Source organism: Amphiura filiformis, chromosome 16, assembly GCF_039555335.1.
Source record: "Amphiura filiformis chromosome 16, Afil_fr2py, whole genome shotgun sequence".
Taxonomy (NCBI): domain Eukaryota; kingdom Metazoa; phylum Echinodermata; class Ophiuroidea; order Amphilepidida; family Amphiuridae; genus Amphiura; species Amphiura filiformis.
Window position 1 is genome coordinate 13767575 of NC_092643.1, and position 16413 is coordinate 13783987.

General features: G+C 38.7%; 1 protein-coding gene across 1 annotated transcript; it reads right to left on the reverse strand.

Annotated features, from left to right (window-relative positions):
• Positions 1-14047: 14047 nt before the first annotated feature.
• Positions 14048-16204, reverse strand: LOC140172439 (ectoderm-neural cortex protein 1-like). The gene has a single exon (XM_072195588.1). It carries the CDS (start codon positions 16202-16204, stop codon positions 14174-14176), a length of 2031 nt encoding a protein of 676 aa, XP_072051689.1. The 3' UTR covers positions 14048-14173.
• Between the last annotated feature and the right edge of the window lie 209 nt (positions 16205-16413).

Consider the following 16413-nt stretch of genomic DNA (forward strand, 5'->3'; position numbering starts at 1 on the left):
ACTTTCATTTATCACTGATTTTGTTACTGATTTTTAAAACACAAAGAAATTTGAAGCCATTTAGAACTAGAAATTTGATGTTCATGCGGTTTCGGTGGCGCTGCTGTTCGCTCTCATCCAAAGGTTCCATTTAAAAAAAAAGGTCATGTTCTCACCCAATGACCCCATATTTTTTACATTTTGCTCTCACCGAATGCCAAAAATCATGCTCTCACCCAATGAACCCATATTTTTTACATTTTGCTCTCACCGACCGAATGTTTTCACCGAATAATTTTTTTACACTTTCCCTGGGATCACTAAACAAGCCACTAACTTCTAACGAATGTTTGATGCCATAAAATAATAATATGAGGGTCAAGTTCTTCCTCCGCTCTTATAACTTTGGTTCTGTTATTTTAGACACTCCCCAATACCATCTGTTAGGACCAGGGCCCGGAACCAGGGTGCAGCTTGGCGGAACCGAATGGGAACCCCCCCCCCACCCCCACATAAAACCCTTGAAATAAACCAAATGATATGTACTAAAAGTGTATGTACATGTAGCTGGGAGGAAAGGTCATCCATCATGTCCATCAAATGAAAATTTTGACCTTTGGTATTGAAGATAATATACATTTTTGCCCTAAAAAGACCTATAATTTTTAGGTGTTTTGGGGGAAAATGTTTATCTTCTATACAAGCAAGTACTTATTTTTTAGATTTACTTTGAGGACTGTTGAATGCTAAATGTCAAAAATATCATTTTTTAATATCTTGTCATATTATTGTAAATTTCAAGAAATTAGCATTAAAATAATTGATAACAGAAGGATATTTCTCAACTCGTATTCAGAATGCAATCATAACTGAATACTTTCCATTCTGGAGGACCCCGAAAATAGTCATGTTCTGCTGAATAGGCCTATGTACTCCGTATTTGAAATATGTGTTAAAAACTTTCAAGTAGGCCTATTGGTCCGATGAGATGCACCTGTTAGTCACACTGTAGGCCTAATGCTTTCCAATGCATGCACTGCGCCCATCGGTACTCCGCGCACACGCCTATTAATACTCGCGTGTCACGCGATAGGACACAGACAGACGGACGAACACTCTGTAATTATGATTTAAGAAATAAAGGGAATTATCCTTTACACCCAAATAATGTGTCCGAGGCAGTAAAAGCGTAAATAATGGGCGGCGCAGCCGAACCCATTATTTTAACGTTTTTACTGCCGAGGACACATTATTTGCGTGTAAAGGATAATGCTGCACCCTTTATTTCTATTCTATTACCAGAAAATAGTGCGATTTAAAGAGAAAATATCATTTGTTGACACAAATATTTTAAGTTGTTTACTTCAAGGTGGAGCACGTAAGTGACAGCGCGTATCGCGGAAATATTGCACGCGTAATGCTGTGCGTAGAATGTGTTACGGCGATTGACCCATTATTGCAGAATAATGGGCTCTCACGTGACGCTTTGCAACAAATCACAGTGCGCGATTTTGAATAATGGGTCGTGGAGGTAATAGAATTGGCTATAATGATATTAGAAACGAATAAACATGATAAAGCAGCCATATAGTATATCATTTAGGCCTATATAACTTTAACAATAAGTTGTTTTTATTGTCTATTAACATCCACACAAAATGTTTTCTTTAAATCGATTCTTACTGACATACACAGTCATCGTTTTGCCAGCAAAACAATCATGTTGGCCTATATTTTGTTTGAGTTTTAGGTTAGTGCATGAACTGGCTCACTTGTTATGAAAGAATATTTTGAATGCAGTTACCGGGATCAAGGGTTACCAAGTCCCAGGGTTATCATATCCAAACACAAAAACATATTTCTTAATTAATAGTGCATGAAATTGATGAAATGTGTATTTTCGTACAAGGCGCTGTATCTGGCAATTGCCACGATATCGCTGAATAGCAAATGAAATGCTAATTTGCTAGAGCGGTTCTCGACTTTCCCGGTTCTCAGAATTCACACATTTCGGTACCTGTGGGTTGGTGGTTAGGGAATCGTGTGATCCCCTGTTCGGGCACTCCGTGTATCCACTGGGTACTCGTGCCTTTGGCGAACTTTGAAAACGCCCCCTTTTGCATCCAATTTTGCAAAGTTTTTAGGATAAAAACACCTTTTTTCGCTAAAACGTTTTAAACAACATTTCTAATACACCCCTTTCTGACGGAAAACGTGTATAGGGTATAGGCCTAATGCACAGCACACGCGCTTGTATGTGTTGCATATTGATGTGATGTGATGTGATATAATATAATGTGCGCCAAATGGAAATGACTTGAAGAATAATGAAGCTCTGTGAATGAAACTTATATACTGATTTATGTCATTGTGATGCATAAATGTAGAGCACCCTTTATCCCATTTCGTGAACAAGTCAGTGGCGTGTCCGGGGAGGGGGAGGGGGGGGTGGTGTGCTGAAGCCCCCACACTTTGTTAAAAATCATGTTAAATTAGCTGTTTTTTGGCAATTTTAGCCATTAAGAATTTTCTCTAAATATGAGCATTTTTGTCCAAATTTAACCTCACAGATGAATTCATCAAGCCGTTGCCATTCTAAATATGTATACTTTTATATACTTCAGACCAATAATTTAACAGTTATGAGGCCCCAGAATTTCCAGGGTTAAGACAACCCTTAACTTAAAAGGGCATTTCGTGATCCACAGCCTCATCCCCCCACTTTTCTCAAAAAAAGTTGAGATTTTTATATCACTGGAAACCTCTGGCTACATGATGTTTATGTACAAAATATTTCTTGCAGATTAATTCGTTTAGCAAAGATATCGTGAAATTTGAATTTCGTTTGAATTTCGTTCTGGTGCACCGGTCTGGTGCACTGGTCTATGGAGCAGTGTAATACACATAATCATGCATAACTCGCGAACGCATAATCGGAATCAAATGAAATTTTGGGAATAGTTTTTTTTCGTGGATATCTGATGAAAAATGACATAAATAGAGGATGCTAGGATCACGAAATACTCCTTTAAGTCACCAATTCACCATAACCGAACAGCCTTGTTTTTGACTGAAGCCTCCGCAGCAAAAAGAGCTGTCCCAATTAGCTGCCCTGTGTATAATACTGAGTGTGAGTTCAAACCATGCAAGGTACAAGCATTTATTGATGTGAACTGTGAGTCGAACATCCATATGACCATATCACAAGCTATCACTCATACATGCACGTATTGAGTTTGAATGAAGGCAGGCCTCGGGCTAAAAGCCAGTGAAAATCAATGCAGGCCGTACACTAACCTCGGGCCCTAGTTCATGGTGAGCTTCCGTATAACCTTAGGTATTTGAGGAAACTCAAATACCTATGGTAATTGGTATAACCAAAGTCAGCAGGCGAGTACCCGCTAGTCCGAAGGACCGCTAGTCCGAAGGTTCGCTAGTCCGAAGGTTCGCTAGTCCGAACACGTATTTCAATGGAGGATGTGACGGTCGCTAGTCCGAATTTGCAAAAAGGTTCGCTAGTCCGAAAAAAGGTTCGCTAATCCGAAGGTTCGCTAGTCCGAAGGTTCGCTAGTCCGAATTTATTAAAAGGTTCGCTAGTCCGAATTGTTAATCAGGTTCGCTAATCCGAATCAAAAAAAGGTGCTCTAGTCCGAATTTTAAATAAGGTCCGCTAGTCCGAATTTTATATAAGGTTCGCTAGTCCGAATGATAAATAAGGCCCGCTAGTCCGAATTCTAAATAAGGTCCGCTAGTCCGAATTTTCTTTAAAGAACCTGATCAGCGCCACCATACACCGGTCTCAAAATGTATTGGAGGTGTTTGATCAAATATAGCGTGTTACCTGATGAGTAGGTGCACACTAGGTTCACAACATTGTTCATGTTTTGCATTGTTTCTTTAAAAGTAATGATGGCAAGTACATAAAAGTATACATTTTCAGAAAGGAAAGTCAAGTAACCCAATAAGTTTCCAAATCGATGAAAACTGTATATTTATGTTCTAAAGACACAAAAAGTATACATGGTATATATGCTGTATTTGAATATTTATTCCTTTTAAAAATTACTGATGTAGGTTTTGCAGAATGAATGAAATTGCAATCAAATATACACCATCGCCTCAATGGTAATGGAAATAATTCAAAACAACGAGAGCTATGCCTATTGTCTATGTCTAAAATACAAACTTTTCTATTTGTTTTATTTCTTCATTGATTACTTTCTCTATAAATCCTTCTTTCTTTAATTACAAGCCGAGCCGATAGGCCGGCTTGTATTGTTTTTCAACGATTTCTTTCTTTCTTTCTTTCTGTCAATCTGCTTCTTCTCTCACAAGCAACATTGCACAGTGACGCCATTTGCACATATACATTGTTATTACACTGTGCCTTTGGGGTGTTAACAGATTTGGGGTCAAAGGTCATTAAGGGGTAGCTACTTCCGGTTTATGGCCAAAAATGGTCTACAAATGACATGGAACAGTGACGCCACTTGCACACATGCATTGACATTAGTCAATGCCTATGGGGTGTTCACAGATTTGGGGTCAAAGGTCATTAAGGGGGTCATTTCCGGTCTGAAATTTAAAATAATTTTAGTAAAGTTAAAGTTACATAGTACAGTGATGACACTTGCACATAAGCATTGATATTAGTCAATGTCTTTTAGGTGTTAACAAATATGGGGTTTAAGGGGTCACTTCCGGTCCAAGACAAAAAATCTTCAAAATGCCTCTTCTGCCACAAACAACATAGCAGAGTGACGCCACTTGCACACATACATTGACATTAGCCAGTGTCTATAGGTTGTTCACAGATTTGAGGGTCAAAGGTCATTAAGGGGTCACTTCTGGTCTATAACTAAATACCTTCGATAATTTTTATTAGCCTGAAAAACATAGCAGAGAGCCGGTATGTTCACACATGAATTGTTATTACAGAGTGTAAATGAGAAATTTTTCATTTCGGGTCAGAGGTCATTAAGGGGTTACTTCCGGTTTAAAACAAAATGCCGTCAAAAATTTTTATTAGCCAGGAAAAAAAAGCAGAGAGCCGGTATGTTCACACATGAATTGTTGTTACCCTGTGTATGTGGTATTTTTTTAATTTGGGTCAAAGGTCATTAAGGGGTCACTTCCGGTCCGAGACAAAATACCTTAAAATTGCATCTTCTTCCATAAACAATAGCTGAGTGACGCTACTTGCACACATGAATTGACATTAGCCAGTGTCTATAGTATATGTTAACAGATTGGGGTCAAAGGTCATGAAGCCGGCCGGCTTGTTCGTGTTGTATGCAACACTTCAACACTAGTTCTTTCTTTCTTTCTTTCTTTCTTAAATTCGGACTAGCGGACCTTATTTAAAATTCGGACTAGCGAACCTTATTTATAATTCGGACTAGCGAACCCTAAATCAAATTCGAATTAGCGGACATGATTTTAAATTCGGACTAGCTTGAACCTTATATATAATTCGGACTAGCGAGCCTTATTTAAAATTCGGACTAGCGAACCTTGTTAAAAATTCGACTAGCGGACCTTATTTAGAATTCGGAATAGAGAACCTTCGGACTAGCGGACCTTCGGACTAGCGAACCTTCGGACTAGCGAACCTTCGGACTGGCGGGCCTTCGGACTAGCGGGCTGTAACCAGTCAGCAAGCTGGACTCAATTCTGACTTCAATTCAATCCATGGCATTACCTGCTATTGCTATGCAAATCTGAAGCCTTACAAAGTGTCACAACAAGTGGACCAGTGTAACATTCTAAAATTTTACAATTTGAGTAGGGGCCAGATGAAATTAACAAATGCCTGTAGACTTAATGGGCCTAAAGGGGTCTCCCTGTCAGTCCGAAACCCTGTCAGTCCGAACCACCCTTAGTCAGAATTTTAAGGGTTATTGTTAGGGTTAGGTTAAGGGTTAGGTTTAGCTTAAAATTCGGACTAGCGGCCTAAATGGCTTTTGAATATTTTGAAAACTATAATACATGTACAGAATAGATAGAGCAGCTATCTAGATACCTTTTTCTGTTGCTGAGCTGATGAAAAATCTCACATTGTACTTTGGGTTCATGGCAATTGAGTGGGTGGGCTAAATAAAAGTGCCTTTCAAAATACATGACAACTTTACTATTTAATCTTGAACCTGAATTCAGTTTCAATTATTTTATATTGTCAAATGTCAGCACTCTTTAAATTTCTACCGGTTTGTTGACCTTGTTATTTTTTGGTTGTTTTTGCTTTTGTTTATATAAGGGTTTATTCTCCTGCTCCGATCTGATAATAAACAGTCATCATCATGGTCATTGGACCTATCCCTGTTCGCTTTTTGTGTTAAGTAAAAACCAATTGGCCAAAATGAAGCCAAACCACTAAGATACCTTTACAAAATCATTCACACCAAGATGGTTTTTTAGATTTTCTGATTTAGAAAATCACTGATCATGAATGACGACACTCTATATACACATCACAAGCACCCTAAACAAGGATTCAACCCTTGGCTAAAACGATACCCTAAACAGGTAACGTGCAACTGTTTTCTCACCCTAAACAGGGATTTTATTCCTTGCATCAAATTTCATACCCTAAATTTCATTTCCGCGTATTAGCAATTGCAATCTTGCTACCCTTTTTTCCAATATTTCCATGTTTTTGACACCCTAAACATGTATCATGCCTACCCACGAAAAGCTACCCTTTTTTCACATTTTTATTATCGTGGATAGTGTACAGGGCACCAGGCCCATACGCAGGATTTTGTTTGGGGGGGTGCTGATTTTGAAAAAGTGGACCTTTTTCCCAAGGGGGGGGGGGCAATTTTGTGAAAAGTGGACTTTCTTTCTAAAATTTGGACATTTTTTTACGAAAAACCCGTAAAAAACCTGTTTTTTTTGGCTCGCTACGCTCGCAAATTCTGACATTTTGGGACCTTTTGTACACTTTGGCAAATTTGGGGGGGGTGCGACGCACCCCCCGCGCGTACGGGCCTGCAGGGCACGATGGGAGTGACCCCCCGGGCAATATTTAGCTCATTGATGTATTTAACGATTCTAGATAAAATGGTAGGGCCTGGTGTAAGCGAGCCTTTTAAATGGGATTTCTAAAAATAGTACTAAGGCGACAAATCATTGTTTTGAGAGTCTTTCAACATGTTCAACACAGTAAATCCCATTCACATGGGCGCCCACTAGTCTTTCTGATGATTTAACATGGAATAATAAAAAGTCTCTTTGACGGCCCTATCTTGATCAATTTGACTAAAACAAATATAAGTTTACCATGAAGCTCCGCCATACCTTTCTGACTGTCTGTGCAAACGCTTACCTGGAAGGGAAGGTATGAGATCTGGACATGATTCTACACGACTGTACGAGCCGTGAACCAACTTAGTAACAGCGGGTGATCGGTCATTCCAGGCTTTTGCTCCAAGGGAATGGAATAAGCTGCCGATCACCCTTCGTGAATCAATTTCTGTGTCAAGTTTTAAAGGGAAATTAAAAACCCATCTTTTCCCACGTTTTTAGTTTGTGTATGACACCACTGCCCACATGCTTTTAAAATTATGATGTGTATTTTATGTATAGGCTTTTTAATTGCCTATTTAAATTTGTCTTAATTTTGTTTTTAATAACTATGCTGTTCATATTCTTGTGTTTTTAAAAATGTATTAATATGTATAATGCTTGTATTATGTATATGCGCTGTGATCGCTTGAAATGGCGCTTAATAAATGCCTTTGTAATAATAATTTACCATACCAAAATATATAATATACCCTGGCTCAAAATGAATGACTATAAATGGTATACAATTTAGCAAGCCGATGGTAATATTATATAATTATCGTCATGAAAAAAGGGCCCCATACAAGTTCTATGTGCATGTTTTGTGTGTTGCTGTGTGGGTGTGTGCTGCTGGCTGTGAATGTATGATGGGACTGTTTGTAATGTAGCACCAGAAACAATATTCGGAGGGGGGGGGGGGGATAAAGTAAAGCTCAAAATTGCTGCAAAAAGTGGACATTTGTGTAATTTTGGGTTTTATGGGAGGCATGGTAAGAGTTATCCTGTGGTGCTGCCACCATGGACCCTGGATGTACACCGTCATAGTACCAATGATATTTATATAGATGAAACACAAATTTGCATGTTAAACACTATACTGCTGGGTTTAAAGATTTTACTGTATTTTCCCAAACAAGCTACACTACATACAGTGTACTTATAAGGTTTAACTATATTGTTGGTCGAAGCAGCCAAAAAGATTGATTTTCATTGTGTAAATCAATATTATTGAAAAATAACACCTCATGTTTTGCAGAAGTTCGTCTACAAATCATATACTTTGAAAACTTGCTTGATTTATTGTTGTTGATACGTTTCACAAAGGTGATGTGGTTTCAGCCCTCTTTACAACATAACTCGTACTCAAGAACCACAGGACCTACAAAGGTATTATATTTGTGATATTTGAATCCTTCTACACACTTGCCATGTATTAAATGATCAATGCAATTTTTGCCAACGCTCACTACCATTCAGAGGGTGCTGCGAACGACCAGTACTAACCTTAAAGTGCTAGACCTGTTCGCACAAAATAAACGGAAAGTTCAGTGGCGTAACCAGTGGGGTGGCCGGGGGGGCAAGCTGCCCCCCCGGACACAAAAAAACTGGGAAGAAGAGCAAAAAATTGGGAAGGGAAAAGGGGGAAGGAGAGAAAAGAGGGAAAAAAAGGGAAGGAGAAGAGAAAAAGGGGAAAAAGAGGGAAGAAGAGAAAGGGAAAGAAGAAAAAGAAAAAGAGGGAAAAAAGGGAAGGAGAAGAGAAAAGGGAAGGAGAAGTGAATGAAAGGAATTTGACATTTGTACTCTGAAACACTCGATTTTTTAGCTTCTAATATGCCAAAAACCAGGAGCTTCAGGGGGCTCCGCCCCCTGAACCCCGCCGGCTTTGCCCCTGGACCCCACCAGGTCCCCTAAGGCAGGCCCCTGGACCCCACCCGTTTTACGCTTCGCGGCAAGCCGCTCACGACTTTTGGTAAACAATTGGGAAATTTTTCAATCTTGCCCCCGGAAGGTCAGGTCTGGTTACGCCCCTGGGAAAGTTCCCAGGGAAGAAAAGGAGATATATGGTTCATTGAACATGCCAGAAAACAATGGAGAAAAAGGAATTCTTCTTTGACTTTTGAACACCATATGACAGAGCAATCCTGGCAAGTTATATCATTAAATGAACAAAGCAAATACAGAAATTAAGAACCTGGGAATAACTCAACTTTCCTGTTATTTTGTGGGTCAAGGTCTGTTGCAAGTTTACCAGTATATGCAGCATCACCTAAGGCTCTTCACAATCAATTCTTAGTTTACTGTTGACCGCCTGCGTCCAAAATTGAAAATTGCAAAATATTTAATTATTTTATTTATATTTTGAATTTTGTCCTTTTAATGACTTTTACTTTACTTGCTACTTTCTAACATGAATCATATCAACAATAATGATGAATAAACAAACAGCATAACTGTACCTTATACTATGTGTAAAGTTAGTACGGGTAATAAAATAAGTAAATGCCGCCTCCAGTCAAAACGGGTTGATAATTGGTTGTGATAACTAATACTAAATAAAGAAAATAATAGATAATTAATAATTAAAAGTCACCTTGTCCTATGCAAGGAAGCCAATAATCACAGGTCTTGTGGTTCTTCAGTTCAGGCCAAAAGTACATCAGTTTTGGTCATTTTCCTCCTCCCAAAAAAATCATGCACATGGGCGAAATTTACCATGGAAACAACACCCCTTGGGATCTCCTTTATAGAACCAATATCATTCCTCTTGTGTGTCAGCTTTATTTGTCTCAATATTTGAGTCCAAACATCACAAGGTCATGCTTAAGTGATTGGATGTGGTTGGGAATTTTGTTTTTGCTGTGCACCTTTCTGTATAGTGGATTGAGTAAGGAAAAACAAAAAATGCATCTGTAGAGCCCAAAAAATAAAAACAAAAACATATAATAGGCTCTAGGGTTTGTGGATAATGGAAGCTGAGACAAGCCTCTTTATTTTGGCCTTGTAATAAGCAAACACAAAACATTTTGACATTATTCACAAAACGTTTGAAAAGGTTGCCACAAAAAGTTTTAATGTTGGGTTATATAAAGGGTATATTAGGGGTATAAAATGTTTTCATAATATATACACAAACATTTTTTTAACTAACTGCAAAATATTCTAACATAATGTTATGTAAACTGTTGACAAAATATTTGGCCAAAAATGTTTGCAAAATATATTTTACAATAACATTTTGACAACATTCAAAAAAATGTTGTAGTGTGTTTTCATACGAAGCGACATTTAATGTTTATATTAAAACGTTTTTACCTTTAAGCCCAAAATATAACCAGTAAACCATATCATTTGCTGGGAATGTGCCCCAAAATGCAAAATAGCCTGCCCAGTTAGCATCCTGGACAACCGATTCTTTTGTTATGCAAGGCTCACTCAGTCATTTAATGAGGCAATACAAACGATCGAATTTGGTGTTGAAATGAGCTAAATTTTTAGTTACACCTTTTCGATGTAAAATTAATTTTCTCGGCCAAATGAAAAGCAATCATTTTCATTTTTTCAGTAAATGTCAGGAAAAATTGTAGTGCTTGATACTGTATTTTTTTCAAATTCTAGTGTTAAACTTAGGCGTGAAATTTAGTCATTTAGTGTAAGATTTTCGATTTTGATAGGCTTAAACTCTGCCCATGAGCCTTTTTTTTGGATCAACCTTTTAGCTTTTCAAAGTAAGATAGTTCGCTAATGAAGGATTTTTCCCAACTTTCTAACGCACATCACCGTGAGCGATATATCATAGTTTTGTCAGAATTTGCGTTTTCATTTCACCATTTTTACTGCCGGCTGACCATTTTTCAAAATCAACGAGTGAAATCTAAGGCTAATACTAGCATTGTGGATCGATATCCCTGGGTTTAATAGGAATACCGGCATGGCTACAGTGTTGCTAGAACTTCAATATAGCAAAGAAATTCCCAGGCCTATAGCGCTCCTACTGATCATGTTTAACCAGAACACTCAATTGGGGATTTGGGCTACCAAATCGCTGGTCGGGCAATTTGCTTTCAATGGAAAATTGACCTGGATAAACAACAAAGGAAATATCGACTATTTCTGCTGGTTGCTCTCGAGATAAAAGTACTGAGTTAGACATGTTCGGAGCATGAAGGGAAAAAGGGTAAAACAAAAATGGAAATTCTGACAAAACTATAATATATAGACCCACACGATGTGCTTTACAGAGGTGGGAAATATCTTTCTTTAGCAAACTATATTAGTTTGAGACGCTAAAAATGAATTCCGTAAAAAGCTCATGGGCGAACTGAAGGCCTATAAAAATCAAAAATATCACACTAAAAGACACAATTTGATGCTTAATTTTAACACCAGGATTTGTAAAAAAATGTATATCCAAGCACCAAGTTTTTAACTGACATTACTGAAGAAAAAAAAAAAAATATTGCTTTATATTTGACCGAGAAAATTAATTTCATAGCAAAAAGGTGTATCTCTGAATTGTGCTGATTTTAACATGTATCGATCGACTTTTAGCGTGACTAAGCATTTCTAAAGAATCGGTTGTCCAGGTTGCTAACTGTGCCACATTCTACACAGAGTGTTATGCATGGTTAATTAGGCCAAAAAAAATGAATGGTTTGTCTCTCAAATTCTTGTGCATAAGCATGTGAAAGTCATCCTGGAGTGCAGCCCTACACGCTGGGCCTTTTTACACACTTTATTTTTGTTAGAGCACTTTTACTCTACTTTGATGTAAATAATTTCAACATTTGTGGACAATTAAAAATCTGCAATTATTTGCACAATTTTTCTAATCTCTAAACACTTATTCATCCATGAACATAAACGATACTGGATTTGACCTAATTACCATCCCTATTTATAAGTACCCCAGAGGCTGCATTTTTCAAGTGACAACTGTCGCTCCCTTTTCAATACAGTGGCGTGTGGGGGGGGGGGGGGGGCCCATGCCCCCCACCTTTGTTGGTCATTTGGGGAATTCGGGGGGAAAACATCAAAATTTGCCCCCTCAAAATAGGATTCCTTGGCCTTTTAAATTGCTAATTAATACACCCCAACAGGGGCCCTAAGGCGGGCCCCTGGATCCCACCTGTGAGGGGCTTTGCGGCAAGCTGCTCACGGTGCCCGCACCTTACACTCCAGACTCCATTCGGGGGAACTGAACAACCTGCCCCCCCACTTTCAATGTGCTGCGCACGCCACTTTTTCAAAACACTGATGAGCTACAACTAAATTCCATCAAATGTTTAAATAAAATTACCATCATGAATAACTTTCCAATTTAGGATTAATTTTGCCTTGGGATACACTGTATTTGTAATGATTGTGTGTGTAAATTCCCAATTCTGACTTGCATTTCATCATTTTAATAAGCACCCCGAAAAGTAGCAGACTTAAGTGCCCAAGGCACTAAAATTAGAACTACATGTAATATGGTACTATTTTTGAATGTACAATGATACAAAATTGTAGTAAATTGGTAAACATGCCAAAATATTTACAATACACAAAACAATGACAGTAAAGCCAGGCAACTTTCCCATAGATCTGCACTGTCAACAATATACATTTAAAACAACAATTTCTTAAGTCGACTGTACTTGTCTCGGTCCCAGCCGATTTGTGCTCCTTCGTCACTAAACAAACCGTCTGCATGGCGACAACCTCATAGTACGTCTTTTCTGATTGGTTGAACATCAACTCGGTAAAAAACCAAGGTAAAAATTGGCTGTCAACCAAGCGCTGGGCTGCAGCGGTTGATGGACAGCCATGCAGTGATATAAAAGAACACCATGTATGTGCGCTGCGAGTTGCTGACATGAAAGGCCTTATCAGACGATTGGCGCCTCAGTGGCCGCAAGCTAGCGTAGGCCTACATTTTGTCTGCGGTATCTACAAATATGATGTTTAGTGTCATAAGTCGCGTCCTAATTCAGCAGCCATATGGTTCCATAGCCAATTGAAAACATTTTTTTTGGAAATTCATTAACCAATCAGCGATCGTTATTTCACGGGTTGTCGCCAGACGGTTTATTTAGTGACGGAGGAACACAAACCGGCTGGGACCAAGACAAGTCTGTACAAGCAACTACATTTGAAATCATGCATGCATACATGTACACATGCCTGAATGACCACATATCCCGGGCACAGATCCTGGAAGCGAGTTCCAGGGTTTCTGAGAGTGACACCATATGAGACCAAAAATGGGTTTAAAAAGCTGTAAAATGATACCCAATCAAGACCATACCATGTAAGGCCTTGCAGTAAGTGTTTCATGGGTACATACCCTATGTGAGACCATGAACAATAGCAAGGAAGCCCTTATGCAGACCAGGAATAAAATTTCTCTTCAAGTATCATGAAAACATGATATTTTGATGATCATTATAATTGTATTGTGACATGATTCAAGGGGAATGAGTCACATGTCAGCAATTTTCAATTTGAAGTTTTTTACATTATTATCTGTCAGTGTACAACTGCTACATTTTGATACAAACCCCATCAAAATCGGACATAATGGTTACCGAGTTATGAGCAATATATCAATGGTTGAAAACTATATAAATTAAACAAAAGAATTTGAAGATTGCTTTTGCCAATATCTCAAAATTAGCGACATCTGACTCATTCCCCTTGATCATGTCATATGCAGGTCTGGTAAAAATGTGTAATTCAGCATAGATACTAAAAATAAGTATCTATGAATTCAGGAAGCTCATTCCAAAGAAATTTTGGTCCTCATGTAAGAACTACATTTTGTGATACAATCTGGTCCATGGAGGCCAAAGGAGGCATTTTTGAACATTGAGTTACTTATAATTATTGCCTTATAAATATTACAATACTGCAAACACCAAAGGGCTAGCCAGTGCCTCCCCCCCCCCCCACTTTCAATGTGCTGCGCACACCACTAGCATACTTGGTTCTAAAGTTTTGTGATGTCTATTTTCTAATATGTATTTTATTGTTTTTTACTCTATATTTTTGCCTTTATCTCAATTTCAAATTTGCTGCCTTTAGCCTCCATGGACAACTGTTGCTATCTTGGGTTGAAACCTGGCTTTCATCTGATGATATGACATGCCTACATGTGTTCCTCCGCTGTGTTGTGAGCTTCACCAGTGTCATCACTACAAGCATCCCCCATTGCACCCAAAGACAAACTTTTCATGTTATTCAGTGATAAAGGCTCAAAAAATGGTGGACCTAAATACTTCAATACACCTACGCTACCATGGAAACACAATCCACTAGGCATGGGCGGTATTGCAGTCCATAATCCTGTGTTTGGATCAAAAACTTCTCCTTTGTCTAAATGATGTCGAAGCTCACCCCCTGTGACGTATATTTTGCCCCCTACTACAGCTGCGCTCGGTGAGTTGCGTTTATATCGCATGGGTTCCACTTTAGCGAGCTGATACGTTGTTGGATTATACTTGGATACTTCCTTAATCCTGCTTGCACCTAGTAGATAAATGCTGCCGCTTAACAATACAGTTGGAAATATCTGTCTGTTGAGGCCTGAGCAAGGAAGTACAAGGCATTCTTTGGTTTGTAAATCAAAGCACTGAGTCACGCAAGTCTGACGAGGATGCACTAACCACCCTGTGATGAACAACTTGTTGTCAATCCCAGCAGCTGTTATATTGCTTTCCATTTCGTTTGTTTCACCTAAAATCTCCCATGAATTGGTGTCAGGATTGTACATTTCTAGTTCTGTTATACCACTGTTGTCGTTTTCTCCTCCGATCACATACAAGCAGCCATCTAAAGTAGTTGATGTATGATTGAACCTTGGCACATTCAGGTTGTTGAGTTCAATCCACTGTTCCCCCAATGTGTCAAACTTCCACACCTCACCAGTTGCGTCTTCTGAATCTTTTTTATAACCCCCAGTGATGTAAATGGAAGTACCCAAAGCTGATACACTGTAGTCAGTTGTTTGAAAAGGCAACTCAGTAAGACAATTCCATTCTTGTTGAGAGGGGTCGTAATACACAATGTCTCTACTCCAACTACGATCAGTTTTCATGCCTCCTATGACTGCTAATACTTCTGTGTAAGTTGATGGTCGTGGTATCAATTTTACACGTCCAAGCTGTTTTTCTTTTTTGGCAAGATCTTTCAAGTTATCAGCATCTTTAAGAAGTTCAATGCATTCGTGTGACGCTTTGATGATGCTGTTATTCTGTAGGGTATCTTGGATGAGATTATTACTCAGAAGTGGCAAGCGAATATATTTCAGTAGCTTAGGAAGGAAAGTTGACCTTTGAACTTCATCATACTTTGCCCATTTCAATACAGCTTGGAAGACTTCATCCTCACACTTAACTCTCAGGTTTTCATCAGCAATGTACTCTTCCAGTTGTTCTAATGACATTTCTAAGAAAGTATCTTCCATCATGACATTGTGAAAGTTACCAAGAGCATACTCCCATGCTTGTTGGTGCAAATTACGGCAGTTATACTTTTGTGCAAGCTTGGAGGTTGGAAGACATGTAGCAGCTGAAAGTGAGTTCTGCAGGACTTCACAACATGCTGTAACTATGCCAGGATAAATCAAGTCTGTAGCTGCTGACAGCAAATCAGGTGCTGATTCTATGCTGACATCAATACAGGCTGTGTACACAAAGTCAATGATAGCCTTCAATGCCAATGGATGGACACTGTTTACTTCTACTTCCAAATATTCACTCATTCTACCTAACACAGGTTCAATGTCTTCAAGACCAACACTGCCATTTTCTTGTTCTTCATCCTTCCCTGAATTTGAATTTGAATTGGCATCAAATTGTTCTTGAAAATATTGGCTACTTGCAGCAAGAACAGCTTTATGGCATGGAAAGGTTGCACCTTGACTTGACAGAATAACATCTGTGTATTTGCCAGTTTGTCGTTGCTGGTTGAGCACTTTCAAAATAGAGCTAGCATGAGAACCACAATAGTGATGATTATGGTCTTTGGCCAATGATGTATCATTTTTGTTTGTAGTTGTCTTGATCATGGAGGAACTGCCAGTATGATCAAAATCAACAGCAGCTTCTTCCTCTGAGGTGCTCACATGCTGCATATCCTGGGCCTTACCTTGGCCAGTGTTTGGTTGTGGACCTTCCATTGGATTACATAGACTTACAGAATAGCAAACAGGCTTCAATGGGTCTTCAACTCATATTTTCAATCTGTATTAAATCAACAAAAAATATAATGGAAATGATAAGTAATGTGTAATAAATGTTGTCATGAAAAAAAAACCTTTTTAGGACTACCGTATACATTCATTCTAATAAGCGCCCCGGGCGCTTTACAAAGTCATTTTGGGTGGGC

Bases quoted from the DNA above. Each gene is read 5' to 3' on its own strand.
- LOC140172439 (XM_072195588.1), bottom strand. From the start codon at position 16,204: ATGGAAGGTCCACAACCAAACACTGGCCAAGGTAAGGCCCAGGATATG.